The 24651-nt window shown below is 43.7% G+C and overlaps 1 protein-coding gene across 1 annotated transcript in view; it reads right to left on the bottom strand.

The window, feature by feature from the left end:
- ubl3a (ubiquitin-like 3a) overlaps positions 1-24651 on the bottom strand; it is a 34265-nt gene that overhangs the window by 2230 nt on the left and 7384 nt on the right. Inside the window, exons 2-4 of the mRNA XM_041952648.1 lie at positions 5087-5195; positions 2312-2398; positions 848-925 (exon numbers count right to left, since the gene is read on the bottom strand). Coding sequence (XP_041808582.1) covers positions 848-925; positions 2312-2398; positions 5087-5195 — 274 coding nt within the window. The remainder of the gene's footprint in view (positions 1-847; positions 926-2311; positions 2399-5086; positions 5196-24651) is intronic.

Genomic DNA, 24651 nt, shown 5'->3' with positions numbered 1-24651 from the left:
TTCAAAACATTTTACTTGTGACAAAATCAGCTCCATTAAATGTGATCTCAGGTCAGTTTCACAAACGTACTGTGCTAGACTGGCCTCTGGCAAAACAACACAGGGTTGTCTGGCGAAAGAAAACTTGCTCAACGCCTGACACCATCGCAATTTCACATCATCCGACAAGGTGCCGTGTTGACCAATCAATTACTGGTAGATTATTCTGCTGTTCCACTGTGCGGTATTCTGCTGTCCAATAAGCCTTCAAACGCGTGGAGCTGCCACTCAAACTGGATTTCCTGGACTGTGTTTCATGTCTCAGCAGGAACCTGAAGCAACCCGCCCACTGAGTTCTGCTTTTAGACTCATCAAATTTAGACGGTTTCATCAAAACAAAGGCTGAATCCTGAAAAGTCCAGTCAGAATGAAGAGCTGTGTTTCTATTCTGAACTGCAAACTGAGGCGATTATTCATTCCATCTAACCTTACATAGGACTCTTTACCCAGAATGCACAGCAAATTAAAAAAGAGTCAATAACTATAACTTAGACGTCTACCTGAAACCTATTTGTTCGGTCTAAACCACAGCTGAAATCAGCCCCTGTCTCTACATACAATCACCTTCTGCTGCACGGTCACAAAAAGGAGACCTGTCACCTGGTATGATTTATATTAGCTGTATTTTCTCCACAACGTGCAGTATCTTGGGGATACACTTAAAGGAGCCAGTCATTTGTACCAGTGGCTGTTCCTAAAACAGAAGCCATGTGTAGAGATAAATAATGGCCCGGAGCAGAACATTTAAAGTTGTTCAGCTTGTGAAAGGCCCACTGAAAGGAAATAAGGGAGACGGAGAGCTGGTTACCTTGGGAATTTGGCTCAGGCAAAGTCTCTCTGGCAACTAAATGCATCACTGTGGTCTTCCCCAAGGGCAGTTTGAGGGCTAGTGAGAGAGAGGGACAGACGGAGAGGATGTAAAGGTTATTCAGCGAGCTACAGTATATCTGTTTTTACAAAGTCATTCACCATCAACTTCAACTTGGAGAGTACAAATGATGCCACGCTGGAAAGACTTGAGCAGCATCGGAGCTGGAAGAGAGAGAGAGGAGCTACAAACTCCATTCAGCCGCCCTTGAAATGATGAACTATGGCTGAAGGTGTCAAAGATATACGACGATTTGAGAAAAAAGTTTCAAATGAGAGATGAACCAACTTTGGGCAGAACTCATTGTGACTACATGATCGTATATTACACACAGAAAGAGTTCAGTTTTCAGTTTTCATGCACTTGCCACAATGTAATATACTTTGCATTGATATCAGAAAATATCCTGGTCAATATTGTCATAGATTACTTTTAACTTCAGCACTGGATCACAACTGTCAATGAAATATACAGTTTGGAGAAACCGGCTAAAAATCAGGAATAAATAGATGACATATTCTATGGGATGAAACCTGTTGTCTGTATAATTGATGGGCCCTGCTCTGAGCTGATGTCTGGGCCTTTCCAACCCTTGCTTTCTTTTTTAACTTGACAACTCCAGTAAAAAGAAAGTTTTAAAAAAAAGCAACTTACATCAGCATAACTGACCATAAATTTGATGGAATACCAATCTAAAGCTGATTCAATTTCATAGCAAAATGAATGGAAATTAATGGCATCCAGGTAAAATGCATTCTCCTCTGAATACTGTATGCTTTGTAGCACAACAAGCAGCACGGGTCCGACTGTGATATTTGATGAAAAAACCTACACAAAACGTCTTGTAGTTAATATTTTAGCTGCAATACCTGTAACTCCGTTATTTCCCAAAAACTGCTTATATCGATCATGTGACGTGTGCGTTTGTCTATGTTTGCATTTCAGGGGAATTGTCAGATGGCAGGAATGGGACGAGTGTAAAAGTGTGCAACCCCATTAACCACACAAAACACCAGTCAAATCAAAACTGGGTTAAATAGATGAAAAAGCCGAAAAAGCCAGGGAGAAGTGAAGCTGGCTCAAAAGAAGACACCGTCTTTTTCTCTTCGCCTCTGGCATTCATTTTCACACCCCCCCTCCCTGTCTGTCTCTGCATTGTGCCGCTTGAGGTCTGCTCTAACGCCAGTCTTGCCCCTTTCCTGACCAGTCTCTTTCCCCTGTTTTTCTGTATTTCCTCTCTCCTCCCTCTCTCCGTCAAAGCGGGCTTGTCCAGAGCACTGAGGTACCTCTGTTCTGCGGCTCAGGAAAGGGATGAGAACAGCAAAGAACTTTCCAGCGACACACTGCTGTGATTTTGCGTGCATGTCTATGAGCGGGGCGGCGTGCTTTTCTGTGTTTTCTCACCTCCTAGTGTTACGTTGCCATGTAGAAAACGGCCCTGGTAGATCAGCCTCAGGATGTTAGGACTGCTGACCTGCTCTTCCTCCCAGTCTGACGGGGAAAAAAAACACACGGAAAGAGAGAGTTAAAGAGAAAAATCAACGTGGAGACATATTACAAGCTTATTGTTCTCTTATCTGTGTAAATTTCCACATAATTTGACCTCTTTCACATAAAACCATATCATCTTAATTACTGTGTAATCTATTATCCATAGGCTGAGAACATGCAGGTTCGATCATGACATTTCACAACCTTTGTATGAACGTGGCTAATGAAGGTGCCCTAGAAATTTGGAATTTAATTGTTCAGTAGAGCAGCTATGATGAAAAGCTTTGAATGTTCAACCACTGCTGCTCTGCATCAATATAATTTACTGTGTACAGTGCAGTGAAAAGACATCAGTCATGGCATGGTGGGAAAAAAAAGGACCACCAACAACCACACTGAAGATATTTTAAGACGTTTAGGGCCTTTATTTCAGATCATTATACGCAGAATGCAGAATATGTGGGCTTTGCGGGATGCACTACAGAATGTGAGAACGACTCAAAGAACACGAGGTGTGGCTTGGGAAGAGCTGAAGACAAAAAAGCGAAGGCATTAAGTGAAGAGCGAAAAACAGCGGGGAGGGAGCTGCACGGCAGCGGAGTCTGGCCACCAGATGTTTGTCTTGAGCTGAGCGGAGGGTGTTGCTGCTGACGGAGTGCCTGCTCTGGGTCTCACAGGGTTCAGATCTGCTGTCTGGGAGGAACGCGGGGCGCTTCCAAAACTGACGGGACGGAAAGGAAACCTCCTCTTGTCACGAAGAATCTGAGTCAATCGGCATAATTTATAGATTTTCATGCACTGTGGGCTTCTCCTAAACAGGACTACATTCACAGCAGCGTGGGAAAAGGCTACAGTCAGTTCAGATTGGACGGTGGCGCGAGGTCGGCAGTATCGAATGAATTCTAGCACTGGTGTAGGAGCAGTTAGGGAGTGGGGGTGTTACAGAGAGGAGGTGGCTGCACTGCAATCCCACATTCCTGTATGCAATGATAATCTGGGGGAGAGGAGGAGTGCACCCTAATTACCTTACACCAAAGATTGGCACATACCCACACTGCTGCACAGGCCTACATGTTAGTAATTAGCAGTGTGTTTGAATGTGCTATCAACTGTTTTCGATACACAGCGTAGCTCCCAAGCTGCCTTTATCTTTGTTATAGAAAGTATAGCCAAGACAAGTCAAATCGTCGGGTTTCCAAGCACACGAGCAGCTAAACTGTTAGCAATTACTGCTCATGCAAGCACACTGCAGCTGTGCTTGTGCAATAATGTGATTTATTACTAAATAACACAATAGGGGTCGATATCATCTAAATGCAGAATGTGGGAAAATAGTCCCAGTCAGTATGCTAAAACCCCACATACGAAAATCTGGTAAATGTTTGCATTCAGCTGTTAATGTGAAGCAGACGTGCTAGTCACTGAAGCACGAGGATCTCTCACCTAAAATCACATTTTAATCAGGCAGCTCAGCTCTTCATACACAATGGAAATGCATTTAAATACATGCCGTCAGCTCCCGCATGTAGTCGTAATTTCAACTGTATCTATTTTACAACCTGTTGGCAAAAGAGTAATCCATAAAAAAACAGGGACGACGCAAGCACCATTTCTTTTGGAGAATAGACTGATGATGATACTGAGTGATAGGGAGACAAAGAATAGATGTTCAGCCAGAGGATGTGATGACTTGCTAATCCTTTGTGACATATACTCGACTGAAAACAGCCCAAAGACGATATATTTAATGTTTAAGATCCAAAAACACCTGTTTGGAACATTCCACAGGTAAACAGGTTGATTGGTAACAGGTGATAGTATCATGATTGGATATGAAAGGAGCGTCCTGGAAAGGCTCAGTCGTTCACAAGCGAGGTTCACCACTTTGTGAACACATGATTGTATAAAGAATGTTACTACGTGGACTCAGGAACACTGACGGTGCATTTCCACTGACTCTGGACCTGTGACCTGAAACTCTTTTTGCTGTCACATGAAAGCCACATGAATCTTTTCAGCCACCATCAGTGATGGATTGTAACTAAGTATATTTACTCAAGTCCAGCACCTCTATGCAACTTTGCTTGAGTATTTCCATTTCATGCGACTTAAACTGCACTACACTTCAGAAGGAAATATTGTACTTTATTCTACATTCCCCTTTTTCACAGCTATAGTTACTTTTCAATCATGATTTTACAAGCAAAATATATTCTCAGTTCAAAAAAACATGATGCAGTATAGATTAATCTTCTCATCTGTATACATTGTTGCAAAAGAATGATAAATATAACCCTGAGAACAGAGCCAGTCTGCATAATGAGTACTTTCCTGTGTGTAGGATTTTGAATGCAGTACCTTTACTTGCAATGGAGCATTTTATACTGGGATATTGCTACTTTTACTCATGTAAAAGATCTCAGTCCTTTATCCACCACCGGCCACTATGAGGCTCAGGAGGCAGCTCCAAAACAATCTCGGTCCTTATGTCAAAACATGCAGATAAAAAAGGCTAAAAGGCTCCGCAGAGCTTCAGAGCTGCAACCCTTTTCAATTACGATAGAAATGTAAAGGTCAGTCACAAATGAAGCCGATGTCTGAGTGACCTGTGTTTAAACTTCTTATTTAAGTTATTATTAACTGCCACTGCCGGTAACAACCACCCAAGTATTCAAATGAACTACTCACCCATCGGCCAGTTGTCGTAGACGTGCCTGGCGATGTCTGCCGCCGAGTCGTTGGGAGAGAAGAGGAATTCTTTCGTCTTCCCGCTGACTAAAATAAGCCGCAGGTTTATCTGCAACACAGATAAAAACAAGATGGGTACGTTAAAACAGTATATGAGAAACAGTATTGGAAACATCAAAAGGAACGTAACACAAACAACTGTCCCATATGTTCTGTTTAAACAGCCGAATCAGGAAGCACACAGGTTCAAGTTAAAGTAATTTAATAGGAAACAGGAGACGGATATGAGGACCCTGAGGAGCGTCCTTCCGCAGGATCAACTCCCATCTGTCTCCACAGCTTCCTCCTCGCGTTGCTCTCATCCCTCCAGCTTTGGTTCCCAATTCTGTCACATTCTTGCTGTTTGTCACCTTCTCATCTTTACCGCTCACAAACCAGATGTTGCTTTGCTTTGTTTCCTCGTCTGGAGACGAACTGTTTGGACATGTACTTTATTATATGATATTCTTCATGAGACTTTCAACTGCAAATCTGATTCTTCTGCACTGTATCACATTTTAAGGGTAATTTCCTGGATAAGAGTGCACTATGAAAACCCTCTGGCTTGCAGACCTAATGTTAATTTTTAATGTTATTATGAATGAGAATGTGAGTATCTTGGCTCTCACGGTGTTAAACAGCCCACAAAACATGAACAATTAGCTGGTTTTGGAATACATAAGGCTGTTAAAATGTGCAACCTTCCCTGAACAGCTTATCCCAATAACAAATGACTAATAGTGTGAGACTCTTGTTCACAGCGGTCCTCTACCCACTATCCCCTTTACACAGAGGTCAGAGGTCAGAGTCAGCCACTCAGCAGCCTCTCTAGGGAATTGACATTATGGGGTCTACTTCATGATTTCTAAGGTAGGAAGTTAATCAAGATTACTGAAACCTACACAGAGGAGACAACCCACACATGACTATTTCCAACAGCACACAGGCCTCTTTAGCACTGACAGACGGAAAAGGGATAAAACACAAATTCTTGCACATTCCTGCACTATAGCACGGGTGGACATCCGCCAGAAACTGGCTACACTTTTTCACAGAAAACTATGGTAAGTTTAAATGAGATGGTGGACAGAGAGACAAGGGCAACAAGGACTGTAAACTGCTCAGTGTGAGCCGGAGGTGAGTGAACTTCAGCTTAGCTGTGGCTGTGCACTGAAACCTGTCCGACTTGATTATTCTCACATGAGCACACTTTGCTATTTTACCTATTCCTCGCTATTTTCTGACAGTCCTTTTATTATCATTTCCCCCGCTGGATGTCGTCAACGGTCCTGACTCCCACAAATCAAACATTTTTTAAACACTGTGAATGAATGATGAGCAGCGACTTGCTCAAAGGTCAAGCGTCACACACTGTGCGAGCCGACGCTGCCTGACTCTGTTCCAGATCATTTCAATCACTTGCGGCATCCAAATCATGACAAAAATGGGCCCAACAATCACAACGAGTGTCCCCACCTTTACATAAACAGCAAATTCATTTTTTGCATTTGATTGGTGTGACACACACGAGGAGTGGCACAGCTGCACGTTGCTAATCACCACATCTTCGTGCTCACCTTAAATCACCCAAACAACGACGTGAGCTGAACACAGTGAAGCGTTTTGCATTTCAAACCATTCATTTACACATGAGCTGCCTGGCGTTGGGATGCAGATGAGAGTTTTACCTCTTAACTGGCATGATGTGAGTCTAGTGGTGCTACAGTGCGCCTTTAAGAGCCAGAGTAAAGGTCTGTGGCGTGTGTTTGCCTTTGCGTACTGTGTTTGTGTGTCTTGCCTGGAGCGCGCGCATGGCACAAGCACGTGTGTGTCATTGTTCGTAGTGTGTTTCCATGTGCCGAGCGTCAGTTAGCCCTCTACGCCACAGCCCCCTCCCGCGCCGGTGAACGCACACTGCTGACACACGCACGCTCGCGCGCAGAGCCGGCTGCAGTGACGTAACACAGCTAACACCAGCGGATTGAAACAGAGATCCCTGTAAGCACGTTATCAAATCAGCTTTTAGGTTTAAGAATGGAGGAGCCGCACAGAGACATATACACACACATACACATACACTGACCCCAACACTGACCCCGTAAACATACAGTTCACATACACGGTAAAGCCGCTTGTAAGAGATCAGGTAAACTTCATCGTTGGAGCTTCTGTTTTTGTTTTTTTTCCATGCATATGCAGAATATTCTGGGGCATAAAAACATACTGTATGCATACACACGCAGCCAGGCAGAGAGTCGCATTGGATACTCATGCGTGTGTGTGCACTTCGTACAAACTGAAAATAAATTATTAACAGCAGCAACAATAAACTGCTGTTTCCTGCTGTGATTCACAAGGCCCAGTTTCAACTGTACAGATACAGACACAGATCGTAAAAGCAGGAATTTGTAGAACGGTGGCGGGTGATTGGCTGGATGGGAAGTGCAGTGTTTTTTTTTACATGTACACACACCGTGAAGACAAATAATCCGTGAGAATGACTCCGACGGAGACAGAAATAATGATGAAGACACACACACACTCAGAGGAAGACCCTTTACATAAGCAAGGTCGTGCTCCTTCCTGGTCGAACACCTGGTCGTTACCATGGTGTCACCATGGCGACAGCCAGTAGTGGGTGGCTTAACCTGATAACACCTACAAGACAGCTTTACCCCTCCTCCCCTCGTCTCCCTCCTGCCCATTTCCCACTGTGTCACATCATATTGTCTTCCTCTCCTTGCAGCAATCTCTGCATCCCCTCCCTCCCTCTGTCTCTTTCACTGTCTCTCCCCCCACTCTGTCAATCTCTCGCTCTGCACAGCGTACAGTGGAGGAATGTACAAGGCCAGAATAACAAGAGGCTTTGAGCTCGCTTCATTTAGGTAAACTCAGCCTTTCTCCTCTTCATCATCAACCGGCACAACTTTCAATCTCTTCCATTGCTTTCTCTATTCTTGCAGGTCTCTCTCTCTCTCTCTCTTCCATACCTTGCTTCCATACAAGGTACAAAGGTCCTTGAATGGCTTGATGAGAATCTAAATCGTATGCTATGGCTCATGCAGTCACCACATCGCTACACCAGCGTCATCAAACACAACATTAGTGGAATATTTAACGGTTTTCAAACCTCCAGTAGAGTTCAGGTACATGCAGAATCAAATGCCAAGTAACAGCACAGCAACACCTTACTGGGACACTTTATATTGTTTTTTCCTTTAATTTTTCACCCATGTGAATCTATACAGGTAAGCATTCGCTGTCCACGTATCTTCTTTATCTGATTTTGACTGAATCAAGGCCCTTTTTCCCCCCCTCTCCCTGACAGTGGCTGTGCCTTCCCCACACTCTCCTCCGCAGAAGGGCTGGTAATGAGGTTTCACAGCCAGCACAGGAAAGTATATTCAGTTGGCGTCTTACTCTCTGTAACAAATACTCCAGATATGCAGAGAGCATGCACTCGTCTGCAAACACACAGCACATACACATACATATGTGCGGGCGAACAGTTACTCGTGCATACATACAGCATGTCATCACGTACAGCCAGTCTCACTCTGAGCTGGGGATGACAGAAATCAGCTGTATGAAGGCTTCGCCAGTTTGCAGAGCTTGTGGAGGACTGGAAGAAGCAGCGCAGTATAATACTCCTCTGATGTGAGGATGTGAAAGTGTTTGCAAGCCACGGTATCAGTATGCTGGAACTTCCCTGTGTGGCGGCGTCTATTCCTGGCTACTCCTGAAAAATAAAATAAAGCGAGGCTCCTTGTGCGTGGAAACTGATGACACAGCTCCCCTGCTCGTCAAGTGTCCACTGCACACCAGACATTCAGACACATTACAATAATGCTACCCTGCTGCCAAGTAGTGCCATGGTGTAAACATGTGAAGTAAGCAAACCCTCTGGGCTAAACACTGTTTGCACACGGTGGAGAGCAGGAAATTCAATGCCATCTATAATTATTCCTCCCTGAGTACCGCTCTCCAATCTTTCTCAAGGCAGCAGTGTGTGCGTGCGTGTTTATGTGTGCTCGCGTTTATAAGTGCATTAAAGAGTATTGCTGTTCTTTAGACCCTCTGCAGCAGTCAACAAATTATAGAGTGGGAAGCCTTCCTGTGGGAATATATTAGAGCAGCTTTGTAGGTAGTCTACGCAGTAAGGTTACCCGCTGCTGTCGGTGTGGATTCCTCACCGTATGAATGAATTTAGAAGAGGAGCTGCGTGATTAGCCCAACTGGGGTCTCTTTAAAACAAGCCAGCTGGATCCAGCAGTCAGCCCGCTTTGACGCTGCCCATTAAAATCGGGAGAAAATCCGACTGCAAACTGAAGAATGCGGCAGCACAGCACATCCGATTTGACTGATAATAATTTGGAGGCACCTCTCTTCCTGGCGCCGCTTTCTGGCCGTCAACATATTTAAATGAATAATAACAGCAACAAAATGAGAGATATAATAGGCTATGGCGCGGCTGATTGGAGAAACTGTGAACAACCCAGCAAACAAGAAGAAAATGAGCAGCCTGAAAGACTTGTGTCCTATTTTTTAATTAGTCAAAACTGAGTCAATAAAACAGCTTTGCGAGCTCTTAGTGATTTTGCAAACGCACAGAGGGTTGCTGCAATCATTAGCACCCATTAGCACACAAATTCTATCACAGAGCCATTGTTTTCTTTAATTAAAAACACACTGAAAGGGGTGTTTTTCAGAGAGCCGCTGCCCATGATGGAGCGGCGAAGCTGCAGCCTCACTTCCTCGAGATGTTACAGGAAAATAAACTCCTTTGATTTGTCAAATAGCCTCATTTCGAGTTTGACATGTTTAATACAATATTATAAATAGTTTTTTGTTTGTGTGAGTTCGTTCCTTTGTGCGCACACGTACACACAGACAGAGCGGTTACGCAACAGCGGCTGACTGATGATAGTGTGATACGAGAAAACAAAGCCTGAGGCGAGGATTTGTAATCTCAGTGTCTCTGTGAGGATGTGTGTCTAACAGTGTTGGGGGGGCATTTGCTTTTGGGTACTTTCTCAAACTTAATTTGCTACTTTTATCTGCCCTCCTCAAAATGTGCTCTCTTTAATATTTATTTCAAGACCTAACTATTTTCATCCTGGGAAGGAGCAGAGATGTGTCACATTAAATGCAGAGGAGAGCGTCTTCAAAATAAAAGCAATGACGGTTCGACTGAAGTTAGAAAGCAACTTTACGGAAGATGTACAAGCATATTTGTCTCATTTCACAATTACTTTACCAAGAAATTCATCACACTGGGATGCATTTGTTTCTTTTTTCCCCCAGAAAAATAAAGATGAAAACAAGCAGCAAATGGAAACTTTACTTTAGGAACTTGCGCTATCCAAATACAGCTTTAACATCAGGACACATCTGCGTCGCTGTAACCTCCTAATGGACGCAGCAGACCTTTCCACTGCGGTAAAGACGTAAAAACAAACTGTAAGACCTTGACCCAGCTGAAGATCATTTATTATTAACTTTATTATAATCTTTATAGGGCACTTATCTGTCATGGCTAGTGTGTCATGGTTTGTTTTGAACTCATTTACAGAAGCACCTCATACAAAACATTTGGTATCTGTTGTTTCAGTGAAGACAGAGACCAGGTGAAAGATATGATAAGGACAACTGCTGAAGAAAGATCATTTAACAAGTACATAAACTGTGAAATACAGTGAGAAAACAAGTGAGGTGTTCCTCACGGTTCTATTTATTGGGCACGGAGACACATGTCATGTCAAACAAACTGACAGACAGGCAGACGGAGAATCTTCTCAGCAGGTGTCGAACTGAGAGGAAGCAAAGCTCCTGTTCTCTGAATGGTTTACCTTGAGACAAAGTGTCTTTTTTGCTCTTACACAAGCAAACAGAAAACTCCAGCCAAGCAATCTGACTGGTCAAGGTTTATTCCAACACTGCTGATTATGCATACAGTCATGCTCTGCTGGTTGCCATGCCAACACTTGTGGTAAGCAGGGAGCTAGTTAGTCATCAGTGCTGTTTTGTCCTGTTTTTTTTTTTTTTGTGTGTGTGTGTGTGTGTGTGTGTGTGTGTTTATGCATGCAAACTATGCGGAAGCCCTCTCAGACAGCAATCGTTTAATCAGCGCACAAGGCAATAATGCATCATAATATCATAACGACACAAGCTGGATCCTCAGTGTGAATACAGGTACTTTGGTACTTCCGATAACGCTGAAGCCTTTTAAGCTGTCATTACCATATTAATTTCCACATGAAGTTAGTTTATGAGAATGGTGGCGTGTCTGTACTTCAATATCATGTGCACATTTGCCGCTGAACACATCCTTCCCTCACGATTCAGTGCAGTTAAGATGACAGATTTCTAATCCGATTAATTACAGAAACTTAGTGCCAACAGTCAATAAATCAGGAACACACTTTCAGTACAGTTTCACATTTCTTTTTACAAGTCGATGCTGTAGCCATGTGGCTGAAGCTTAAAATATCCACCTTAATTTGAGAGCGATTACGTTTTTTCATGTGTCTAATAAGCAAACAACAGGTCTTTTCTCAAACAGGAAATAGGATGTGTTTTTGGGTCTGAAAATGCAAATAATCCTGGGCGAGTGTTTCTTCTGCATTCATTCAGGTGTGGCAGACATGCCTTAATAATCACTACAGGGCAACAATATGGTCTGATCTGTAAGCATCACACTTGCAGCAATCGTTTAGCTCCACTACAGTATAACCAAGAATTTCACTTTTACCCTGAGAGGCTGAGGAGGATGATTCAAGAAACCTGGAGCACAAAAGCCATGATAACATGCGATGAGGGCTGTACTGAATAGTTCGAAGCTTCAACATTTGAATGCTGCACAGCTTTTTTAATTTTTTTTTTTTTTTTTCTGCACAGTCTGGACTTACATTTGCCAGGTGGATACAAACACAACTCCAAGTGAATGCTAATGTTACTCCGTAACATCTGAATGTATGAATAAGCAACTGTAAGTTCACCGCCAAAAAATTCAGAAACATAATATTGACCTTCTAATATTTAGGCGGTTTACAACTGTGGCCACAAAAACCCCGGCAGAGTATTTCCTGTCCCTGTTGGTGTATGAAGGGAGCAGCCTGAGCAGTGGACATAAAACAAAGGTCTCCTTCCTGTTGAACTGTATAAAGGCCATTAATCATTAAAGAGAGCATTTACCATAAGAGCCAACACCATGGACCTTTATCTGCTGCACTTTCTGGTGCATCATGCTAACTTCCTCTGGCAGAGGTGGCTAATGGCCGCATTTCAGTTCTAATAGAGTTGTTAAATTAAGGTTTCTGTGCTTTGCAATAGCATCAACATCCTGTGGCAGTTTAATGGCACACTGCAAAGATACCCTTCACTTACAGCTCCTCTGCAAATACATAATCTAAGCTTTAATTATTCGGGAAAACTCATTATTATGTGACATTGAAGATTTTTACATTTTAATGCCTTCTACTTTAACTCTGACCCTTCAGCTTGATAAAAGTGTTGGGCTCGCAGCTATGAACGTCATTATTCCACCGCTGCAGTTACGACTTTAGGGATTAGGATTGAGGGGAAAATGAGCAACAAAACTCACGTCCCACCCTTTTAGGTGCTGTCTCTCCCATCAGTCTCATGTCTCATTACTCAGCTGCCCCCTCGTACCTCATCTCTCTCTCCAAGCCCTTGTCTTTTTGCGCTGTCATTCAAACGGGCCTATCCTTTGATGTGCTGGCGTCCTCGTCGCAACCACGATCCACTCTCCTCCTCTTTTCACTCCCTCTCCTTCCTGTCACGAGCGTGATCAGCTGTTTCCTGCGCCTCAGCTGGCACTGTACCTGACAGCTCTCTGCTCCCTGTCCTCACTCTTCATCGCTCCCTTCTCGCCGTTTACAAACAGATAACCCTTTAATCCATCAGCTGCTTCGCCGCTCTCCAGAAACAGGTAGGGCTCCCTTTCATGCTGTCATCTCCCCTTCACTGAAACCTGCCTCGCTTCCCACACACGCACGCACGCACGCACGCACGCACGCACGCACGCACGCACGCACGCACGCACGCAACACACACACACACACACACACACACACACTGCATTCCTTCTCTCCTGACAGACACCAGGTCGGTGCCTTTGATCACACATTCTTTTAATCGCTTCCTCTCCCTGATCAGAGCTGTCACAAAGGGTTGACGCAGGTTTACGTCACATGGCTGCCTCCTGCCCCTCCCTCAACCCCACCTCTTGCTACTTCATGCTTCAGAATGGTTGTTCAAAACCCCAGGGCCAAATGAACTAATGTGTCAAATGTGAGCCATGCCAAAAAACTGAAACAAATTACTGTGCATTACCCTCTGGCCACCCACACACTGAGGGGACACTGTGTGTGGACAACTGCGTTTGGATGTGAGGGGATTTTCTGATTCGCAGCTGTAACCCCAGAATTCAAAAGGCTGCCTGACATTTTGGGAGATACCATTATTTGCTTTCTTTTTGTGAGTTAGATGGCAAGACTGATACCATTCTCATATCCGTTGCTAGCTTAGCCTAGCATAAAGATGGGACACAACTTGTGAATTAATAAGCTTTAGAGGTACAGGTAAATGTACTTTTTTCCAACTTTGGTCAGAGTTAGGCCAGCTGTTTCCCTTTTTTTTTTTAGTCTTTATGCTAAGCTAAGATAACCGGCTGCTGGAAGCAGCTGTATATTTAGCATCCAGACACGAGAGAGGTATCAAGCTTGTTCTCTTACTCTGCAAGAAAGAAGGCATGTTTCCAAAAATGTCCCTTGAAACTTCTGTGGGCATCTCAGTGTCAGTGGCTGAACCTGACTTGATTTGACTGTCCAAAAAAATTTATAACACAATGCTTATCTTGCTTCAAGAAAGATTAAACAGGCTTGACTGCTGGATGTTTTGAAGTGATGAGCATCTGATTAATTTCACTGCTGCCACACCGCAAGGTCCTCATTTTGTTGTTAGCTGCTGAAAACGAATATGCCAACCAATGCATGTACGCACAACAACAACTTCATGTTTGTACTGCATGATTAAAAAAAACATACATACATACATACATACATACATACATACATACATATACCTAAAGAGCCAGATATTTCCCTCAGGAGTTTGTAGATACCAAAAACAGAGCATAATGAGGGTGAATATTGGACTTATATACAAAGAATCAGAAATATGGCTCCAAATGAATGATGGTGTTCCTCTGTAATTGCTGGATGTTTAAATGAGCAACTGCCAACAAGTTAAAAGGTGATAATATGTGAAAGCATTTTCCACTGCCCCAAGTCCTTTTCTGTGGCATCCTTCACATCTGCAAACCTCTCCTTACCAATCTACTGTCTGAGACTAATACAAACACACTAGCTAGAGGCTGGGACTCTGCAACAAGCAACAACGTGTGCTGTGTTAGCTGTGAGGTTTAGAAACACATTGCACTTACTGCTGCACAGTGGTTGAAGGTAAAGTATACCTGGGTGGTGTAAAAGCTATGCACAGGTTTGAGGCTGCAAGCCGCTAGTCACCATTCACCAAGACACACATAAACATAAACAAATGCTGCCACATCTTGAGCTTTTCCACGTCTTTACAGAGCAAACACATGGAGTAAAGACACTTTATTAATGACCAGAGAAAAACAAGAGAAAGATGGGGATGTGGGAGTGAGAAAGAATGTAATTTAGCAGAGAAGGATGACGGTTTCAAGAGCCCAGACCTCAGCTCAGGGAGGATCCACTGTCCTCATCTCTTTAGGGGAAACAAAACTCCAATAAAAACTTTCAGAGAGAGAAATGAGACTGAAAACAAGAGAGTGAGAGTCAGGGTGAGATGAAAACACGAAAGAAAGAAACTTAAAGAAACAAAGAACAAGTGGAAGTGACCAACAGAAAAGAGACATTTAACAGATTTGCAGGGTCCTGTATGACGCATCGCCATCAAAGTGCTGACGCTGTGCAGACGCCACGAGAGTGATGATGAGGTCTTGTGCTATAGGGGGACAGAGGAATCGCTGACACTTTTGGAGGAGAGCCCGAGAGACTGGGGGAGGAAACGAGAGAGCGCGAGAGGGAACTGAGAGAGACTCGAAGAGAATTCAAACAGTGAACAGCGAAGGTCAGAGAGAGGCGGCAAGAAGGGGAAGCGTGAAGGTGAACAAGGCGCCGACATCCACTTAGCTCCTTCGGCCGTACACTGAATTTGTTGTTGTTGTTGTTTTCCATTCACACACATTTTGCACACGCAAAAGCATTTGCATGCACACTCAAAATGCCTGCCAGGGGGGAGGGGGGCAGCGGCTGCTTTTGAAGCTGCGGGCCAAGACGTGAAATTGCTCTTGTATGCTTGAATCGATTCTCCTCTCATCCCTCTGTCAGCGTCTAGACTGCATGTCCCCCTCTCCCCAGTGAAACACAAGGCAAGAGATGAGATAAAGGACGGGACAACAAGGTGCAAACCACTGAAACAAAGATGTCAACACTGGTTGAGCGAAAAAACAAAACAAAAAATGTGATACAGGAAGTGAGATGATGATAACATCACCCCACATCTCGGTGTGAAACGGTGTGAAAAGCAACAGCTATTTTCAAACTTTTCTGGGGCCCCCTGCTCAGCGCATAACACTGATTACAGAAACAACCACAATGGACCTACGATGCCGGGGCCCGAAGTCAAAAGGTGTTAGGGCAGCCCAGGCCGATGAAGAGGAGTGGATGTCCTGTGCTCCATTAGGAGAGGAAGGGTTTAAGTCAAGCCTTCTTAACCCATTTTCTTCTGACATCCAAGCCAGATTTACACTTAGTCACTCTCACTTAACAGCACAGTGCAGAGTTACATGATGTCTTCTGCGCTAATTAACGAGCACAATGAATAGTAACGCCAGGTCAAAGAAAGACAGAACTGCTGCAGAATATGAGAGGATCACCTGAAACCTGCTCAGCAAAAAAGGTTGATAATTAAATATCAATTTCACGGTAAATGTGCGTAGAAAACTGCTTCAGAAACAGTTCTGATAATTTATAAAGATATCTTGATTTAACAAACAACTATGTAAGTCACTTCAGCTTTCATTTTTATACACTGTGTGACAGCATATTTAGCTTTGCAGGCCAATGTGGCAAAGAGTTTTTTCATCTGCATTAGCCTGAACTAGCACTGGACTTTGTTTCATCTTAATTTCTGCAGTTCTGTTTCTTAAAATAGACGTTATTTGCCGAGTCCGGCCTCCTCGTCTACATTCTGCATGCTCAGGCTCTGGGAGAGACCGGCCACCAGCAGACACACAAACCAACCAGGCCAACGTGCCACATGTCAACATGCTGCTGGTGTGAGGGGACCACACAGAGGGTTGACGATCCCTGATGAAGGCTTTGATGAAAGGACCTCCTGTCCTTTACCTCCTTCGTCCCACCATTTGCTCTGCAGCAGCCCTGTCGGCTCCCCCCTCCTCCTCCTCCTCCCCCTCCCCCTCCTCTCACTCTCCTTCACTTCCATCACAGGGTGTCTCACCAATGTGACTTCCTCCCACCGTGTTTTCCTGACAACCCGCTACGTGAAAGCCCTGGAGTCAAGTAAAGCATCCCCATGCTGTTCCAGCCTCCCCTCCACCTCCCAGGAGAACTACATACTCTGTGGTGACCTCTGCCTTCCCCTGTCTGCACCCCCACCCCCACCCTCTTTCCTAGGTGGTCTCCCCAGCGGTGAGTAGTCGATGCCCTGTAGTCAGGATTAGCTTGAATTGTAACCTTTCAGGTTGTCCTTTCCAAGCACAAGCTTTGCCCTGTTTTTCATGTGTGCATGCAAAATTAAGATCTCGCATATTTAAATTTTAATTGTTTTTCTTAATTAATTTCATGCGTTTTTACATTCACAGCTCGCACCGAAAAAATGAAAACCTAAAAAAGTCTTCTGGCGAATGCAGTCATGCTAAAAGGATTAGTCATTAAGCTATTTTAATATTTGACTTATCAATAAGTCATTTACTAAGCAAAAACACACACCACTCACTGGTTCCAGCTTCTAAGGAGTGAGAATTAGTTGCTTCACTGTGCTTTGTATCATTTCATACTGAATATGTTGATTTGGACGGTTAGTTAGGCAAAATGAGCAATTCAGAGATGTCAATTTATGCTCTGGGAAATTGTGACGGACGTTTCTGACACGTTATGGTAATCAATTAAAATATTAATCAACAGATTTATGAATAACGGAAATAATCTTCAGATCAGCAGAAATCTTCCTCATGTCTGTGCAGGTATTTACTGGTATGGGTGATACGTTTTCATCATCTCTCATCTGTCACGATCCTGTGCATAAAACTGCTGCTGCCAGGTGAAAATCTAGCTTCCGTTTCGGTGAGCGTCGTGTTTTCAGCTTGATTTTAAGGGAACACGAGTCTCTGCGAGTTGAGAAAACCTTTCAAGACACTTCTAAAGTGCTTTTCTAGATGGTTTTCACCCCACTGAGGAAGCACAGCACATTCCCGCGCAAGTTCAGGTTCCACAACTCGTTCCCTCTCTATTACCATCTTTGTCCCTGTCCTCACGCTATGAAGGCACACATTTAAAGGAGAAGTTGACGTAACATGTGACAGAAAGAGGGAAGAAGGAGAAGAGCAGCATCAGAGGACGGAGAGGAGGAAAGGGCTGGCAGACAGCACTTACATCCACAACGCTGCATTTTCTTTTCTTTTCTCGCTCAGAAAAGAGCACTGCCCTGCAGTCACAACTCACGTGATGCCATGAGTGTGTAGAAGAGAAAATGTGTGTGCGTGTGTGTGTGTGAGAGAGAGAGAGGAGAGAGAGAGAGAGAGACTGCTGGCAAGCCAAAATGCCCTCTGTGCTGGAATTTACCAGATGGCACTGGACTGACAACCCCCCCCCCTCACACACGCACACACACACACACACACGCACGCACACACAGCATATTCAAGGCCTATTCAGGAATGAAGCAGCATGCAGCGACAGGAACAGATGCAGGTGTTTATATGTAATTAAAACATTTTATAAATTCTTTCAATGAGCATGTGCGACTTATTCAATGTATTGAACGTGACCTGGTTGCACTTGTGTTTTCTTTGAGAAGATTTACATCTACACTCACCGAGAGTACAAACAGAGATATGGAGCACATACAAATTACAAGCAGCAGTGACACTGACAGCCAAACAATAAAGACTGAAGTTTGCAAATTTTAAAACCGTAATTTTTACACCTGTGTGTGGAGTTGATGTGATGGATTTCATTTCCTACTACATCTCCACAATATGATGCATCTATTACAACATAAACTCTTGCCTCAATAATTAGCAGAGTTAATTCACCAGTGAATCCTTGGACTGAAAAGCCCACAGGATGCGCTGAGTCGAGTAAAATAAAAAACAAACGAAAACACACACAAACTCAGTGTGTGACTGTCTGCGTTTGCAGTTCATAAAGCATGCATCTATAGGGGTTTCCTTTTGTTGTGTTTGTTTTTCATTGTTGATGGTAAGAGATCTGAGCCACTGGTTATGTTTGTGTTGTGCACAACAGGAAAAGGGCAGGCTCAGTGGGGAGACAGTGGAGGCAACCAGTTACACAAGCAATAACAGGAAGGAACAGGGCGGGCGACAAGAAGGAGAGGGGCGAGGAGGGGAGGGGGTGGCGGCTGGGGACCCAATCAAGATCTTTGACAAACATTGTTCCATGGACAAGACATAAAAAAGTATGGATAGAGATGACATAATCAGCCATGGGGTGCTGTTTAGGGGATGCTGTGCCACCTGTTAGGTCACCGTAATTAGGATGTTTACAACTATCCTAGTGAAAGAAGACTCATCTTCTAACATGAGATAAAAGACATTCACAGCAAGGTGCATGCTCAGGTAGCTTAGAGGTTAGGACCACTTTAAGAAGGAAGCACACTTTGGCTTCACAGATGCAGCCCCTCTGATTCAACACTGCAACCGTTAGATTAAAAATTAAACTGGATTACTGTACCAGCCATCCCTGAGCCTTGTTCCTTGTCAGCCTTAAACCACACTGAACTATGAACTGTAACTGTACCAAGATCAGCTGACCAAGCTGCTCTGCGCGGAGCTAAATAGAAGCCGGCTAAACTTAGCTAAAACGTGCCAGCCTTACTCACCCACAAACATCCAAGCTTTCAAACCCACTAGCCTGGAATACTGATTTAAGAGTCAGCGAACGCTGCCGTCTCGCTCATAACCGTATATTTAGCCAAAATGATCTCTGGCACAGAGAAGCCACTTCACAAAAATGTGTAATTAAACTAAACTATAGGTCGATATCTGATGTCCTCTGCGTAAGTCAAAGTTCTGCTGCTTCCCTCAAGATAAACCAACGTTTCCTCATTACAAGAAACTGAGGAAGAAAAATAGATGAAAAGCCCTGAATCAGTCTAGTCCAAGGTCCAATGCTTCATTACTGCCAGCTCGTTCAGATAAGAACACACACACACGCATGAAACACACGCACACATAGACACAACCCCTGCTGGGATCATTAGAGATATTCATACTCAGAGTGCTCCATAGCATCCAACATGCAATGACAAATTTGTGCAAGACAGCATGAAGGCCAAATATACCCTCTCTCCATGCTCCCTCTTTCCCTCTATCTCACACACACACACACACACACACACACACACACACTCCTCTTTGAGCTCTATCTTTAACCCTACTGTGACCTCAGGCTCTCTCCTCCTCATTTACTATTTCCCATCGACATATTTCTCAGTGCGCGTCTGTGTGAATATGATAAAATCAGATGCAAAACAAAAAGGCAGATGGGTTTCCTGCCTTCGTCTCTGACATCACAACAACCTTTCAGCAACAAGCTGAAAACATTTCCTTCCTACACCGCGTTCGGCATAAATTTCAGCGCCGGGGCTGAGAATCACCGTCCACGGTGCAATAAAAACACAGGAGTTTGTCTTTGTAAGATTAGTGCAAGGACACCGGACAGATTTAAAGTGGTTGGGATAAACAAAAAGTTCAGAAAGCAATATGAAAAACGAGCAGGATTACTGGCGTCGACTGTTCGCAGAGTGGCAAACCCCGGAAAGCCTTGATATTGAAGTCGGCTCACGTTATCAGCTGAGGATTAAGGTTCTAGTTTAGTTAGTGCTTGATATCTATGACACACAAGCACCTGGAGGATGAACTCTGAGAGGATAACCTAGCAACAAATAGTCAGTTAAGAGGGTTTCAGGATTGTTTTTCTCCTTTTTTGCATTTTTCTCAAAACAACATCATCAATGTCACACCGTGGTGAGGTTGTCTCGTTTTTGGGTTTCTTGTCTTGTCATTTCCTGTTTTATTTTGAAGGTCTAACTCTCCTCTCGTTTCAAAGCACTTGCCCTTCCTCATGTGTCACCTGTGTGTCCGCCCTGATCACCTGTTGTCTCCACCTGTTCCTGATTACCCTCCACGTGTTAAATTGTGGGCTTCTCCCTTGTCTTGTGCCAGTGTGTCTTTGTCCTATGGTCTATTCACCCGTGCTTACCTTGTCTATTGCCACAGCCACAGTATTATTGCCTTCTGTTTATTGATCCTCTTTGTGAATGTTTTTCGTTGTAATTTCTATAGTCTAGTTTTGTTGTATTATTATTCTCGCTAGTTCTAACCGATTTTCAGTTTTATTGTAGTAGTATCCTTTGTTTCATTTGTTATCTATCATTGTGTTAGTTTTCCTCCGTGTTGTCAGGAGTAATCTTTTGTTTCTCTTATTTTGTTAGTGTAGTTCTTAGGTCTGTCATAGTTGTTTGTTTCTTTTTGTTCTTTTTATTATACAGCAAAAGTCGTTCTTTTCTTATCCTCCGTGTGGAGCGTTTTTTGTTACTTTATTGTGTTCATGATATATCTTGCTAGTATAGTCCTAGAGTAAATTTCATAGCCACTTTGGTTTCACTCTGAGAAGAGATCTCTGAACTTTGTGAAATAAATCTGTGGAACTTGCTATGTCTGCATCTGAGTCCTCACTCCAGTATCAGCCTGACAGAAATGCAGAAGTCTCTTGGATGATCTAACAAACCTGTAGTTTGGTGAACAGCCCTAAAAACTACAATACCCACAGTCCTCAGCTGGCTCAAATAATAACATTAGCATTCAAAGAGCTTCACCATTGACTTAGTTTCTATATGTCATTCAAAATTGACCAAGAATCCAGCAGCAAATACATTTAAACTGCAGACTGTATTCAACGCTGTAATCTCTAGCTTCCACCTGTTGTCAGCGGCAGTCATTGCATACATCAGCCATTGCATATATGCACACAGGCTCAAACCTTTGACTTTCTATCACAGAATCAGATTTTCTAAAGCACTCATTAATCTCTTGTACTAATGATTCAACCAGGAGTTTCAGGTGCGTCCAAGCTGCACAAGCACTGCGACTGTCTGTCACCTAAAACTGTCCGTGGAGAAAATGAACAGGGCTTTTATGTCTGGAAGCAGAGGGTGCCCAAAAGCTCCTCCAACTGCAACTCTCGAATTAATTGCGAACAATTTTTCAAAGTTGATTCATCATTTGAGTCATTTCTCAAGCAAAGATGCCAAAAGATTTCTTGTTCCAGCTCCTCAAAAGTAACACTGCTTTATGTTTGTTTTATATCACTTGAAAATTTGAAAGAGTTGGCCCATTAAACACAAAAACGAGCAGATTCATTGATTGGCTATGTTAGCACGGTGACAGTCACATATGCCACATGGCTTGTGAGGACTGCGGGCCAGCTGATCCCGTTGGAACAACCAGCCGATGAAGCTTGACCTTTGGATGACTGCTCTGTGGCTCATGTCTGCCCTGTCTGGGACCCGAAGAGTCTCAACACTGACCCTCTAATTCCCTCATTATATTGTCTGTCCGAGCGCGCTGGCACAGGACGTTCGAATATCGGGACAGATTTAAGCACTGATCTAGAAATGGCAGCGTGTCCTGAATCGTAGCAGGAAGAGGGACAGTTGATTCTCACAAGCTAGCTGCTCTGACGCACTCGCGAACAGTCTGTGCTGGCAAGGCAAAGCTTTAATATAAATGTCCCCTCAGCTGGAAATTGTTTCCAGTGCAGCTGAAAGGCTCCTTTTATTGAGCTAGTCAAACAACCCACCCCCCCCATCCCCTATTTCTCCTACTACACACACACGCACACAAACTCTCCCTCTCTTTCTACTCAACATTTAGACTTAAAGAGAAATACAGCGTGTTTTTTTTTTCTCTTGAGGGCTTTTGTTTTGCATCCATTTAAATTACATAAAGGAAAGTCACAGCTTTACAGAAAGTCTCCTGCAGCCGCCTCCAGCAACATCACTTGAATGCCAATAACATTAAAACAACAGACTGTGTCAAGATCTCTCAGCTTATCAATGCAATTAATGCCCGGTGTATCACTGAAATCAATACAGTATATCCACTGCACGCATTGATTGAGCACATTATTTGTGCAGGATTTCCATTAGAAACTAATCTAAAAGGGACACTTAGGCTACTAACTGAGCGACTCCCAGATTGCATTAAAAAATGTGAGGAGAACTCTTGACGAGGCGAACATGTCACGTTTCACAACTGCTTCAGCCGATATGAGAGATTCAACAAATGCGCTTTAGTGTTTCTCACGCTGCTGCTTTTAGTAAATAAGATCTCTCGAAAGCAACGTGCAGGAAAAAGGAGCTTCCGTTCGGCTGCTCATCTTCATCTCTACGTGCTACTCCGCGTTCCTCAGTTCAAGTTTCTCTTCCTCTTTTGGGTTTCTCAATCAAGCCAGCCCACAGTATCCTATGAATTTCATTTCTTTCATATCAGAAGGCAGAAACTCATTTTATCCGCTTTTTCATTTTAACCCAAATGTTGCTGTTTTACCAGTCTGGCTTAAGTTAGGAACATAGAGGTCACGTCTTTTGTATCAATTCTTAGTATTTGGGGAGTTTTAATGGAGCGTTCATTGATACACTAAACTACGCTTGGTGGGGGTTTTTTCGAGCAAAAACAAATGGTATTTGGATTTCAGGATCATATTCAATTTCAATTAAACTTTATTTATATCAAGCCAAATCAGAATGAATGTGCTATTCGTGCCATTGTGCAAAAGGCTTTCAACAGCATCATGGCACAGCGCCATTTGGTAGTGGCACAACACCACTACATGCAAACAATGGCCTTCAGGCGCAGCCCTGCTTTGTGCTGTTCTCTGGAGCAAACGTGAACTGGAGAGGGTGTTTGTCCACTGGCAGAGCCGACAGCACAGTACACGTCACACTTAACAGGAAGAACAGGTTGTGCTTTAGCTGGTTTCTCTATGCAAATGAGTGCATGCGTAAACATGTGGCTAAAACACACACACACACACACACACAAACAGACATGTTTCTATTACTTTTGGGGACAACACATAGAATAACATGATTGATTTTCTGGAGACTTACCCTGACCATCACCACTACATGCCTAACCCTACCCTAAGCCATTACCCTAACCTAACCCTGATTTAATGCTAACCCTTACTTACCCTAACCTTAACCTAACCCTTACCTAAGCTAACCTAAACCTTAACCTAACCCTCACCCTACCCTAACCTTAACAAAAACCTTACCTGTCCTTAACTTTAACCTAAACCTAACCCTTACCCTTACCTAACCTTAACCTTGCCTGACTTTAAGTTTAACTTCAACCTAAACCTAGCATTACCCTTAAAGTAATGAATTCCATTATGGGGACTTGCGTTGTGGCCCCATGAGGGGAGGAAGGCGAGTCACCAAAACATGATTGTGTAAACAGATTTTTGTCCCCATGATGTCAGTAATACACGTTCACACACACACACACACACACACACACACACACACACACACACACACACACACACACACACACACACACACACACACACACTTGGCTGCAGGCATACAGAGTCTACTTGGGACCATCTGAGTGCTCACACATTACTCACACTCACACCCACTCATTTATGTCAAGCTCTGACTCTGCAACACTCGGCACAAAATCTGAAGAGCGTCCTCACTTTTATCTGTCCTGGGGTGTTCAGTGTCCAGCACAAACTGTAGAGACCACGCATGAGCACACAGCTCTAGGATCAGTGCTGTGATTTTGTCGTACATCACGTCACTATCGCTGCTTCTACAATATTAATATTACAGGACATGAAGACATGCAGCATGCAACAAGTGCCCATTCGCTGTCATGGGAGATCTGGAACAGAATCAACTGCGTGGACCAGAAGTTTCCTCTTGAACTGGGACCCTGGGAGCCCCCAAAAACGGTGAAGTAGTTCAACACATTCCTCAGCCTGAGCAAAGCCATACCTGCCAACACCGAGTGCTGAAAAGAGGGGGATTTTCCAGCAGAATAAGCCCTTATCCCAACACGCACACTGACTTTTTTTTTTTTTCTCAGAAACCCTCTGTGTTACTCACAGAACTATTCCGTCTTCTAGCTGATCAGGAATGCAAACCGACTACAAAAGAGATAGCGTCTCTCTTTCAAGCCT

The sequence above is a fragment of the Chelmon rostratus genome, chromosome 14, assembly GCF_017976325.1.
Source record: "Chelmon rostratus isolate fCheRos1 chromosome 14, fCheRos1.pri, whole genome shotgun sequence".
Lineage (NCBI taxonomy): Eukaryota > Metazoa > Chordata > Actinopteri > Chaetodontiformes > Chaetodontidae > Chelmon > Chelmon rostratus.
This window is presented reverse-complemented; position numbering and strand designations above follow the sequence as displayed.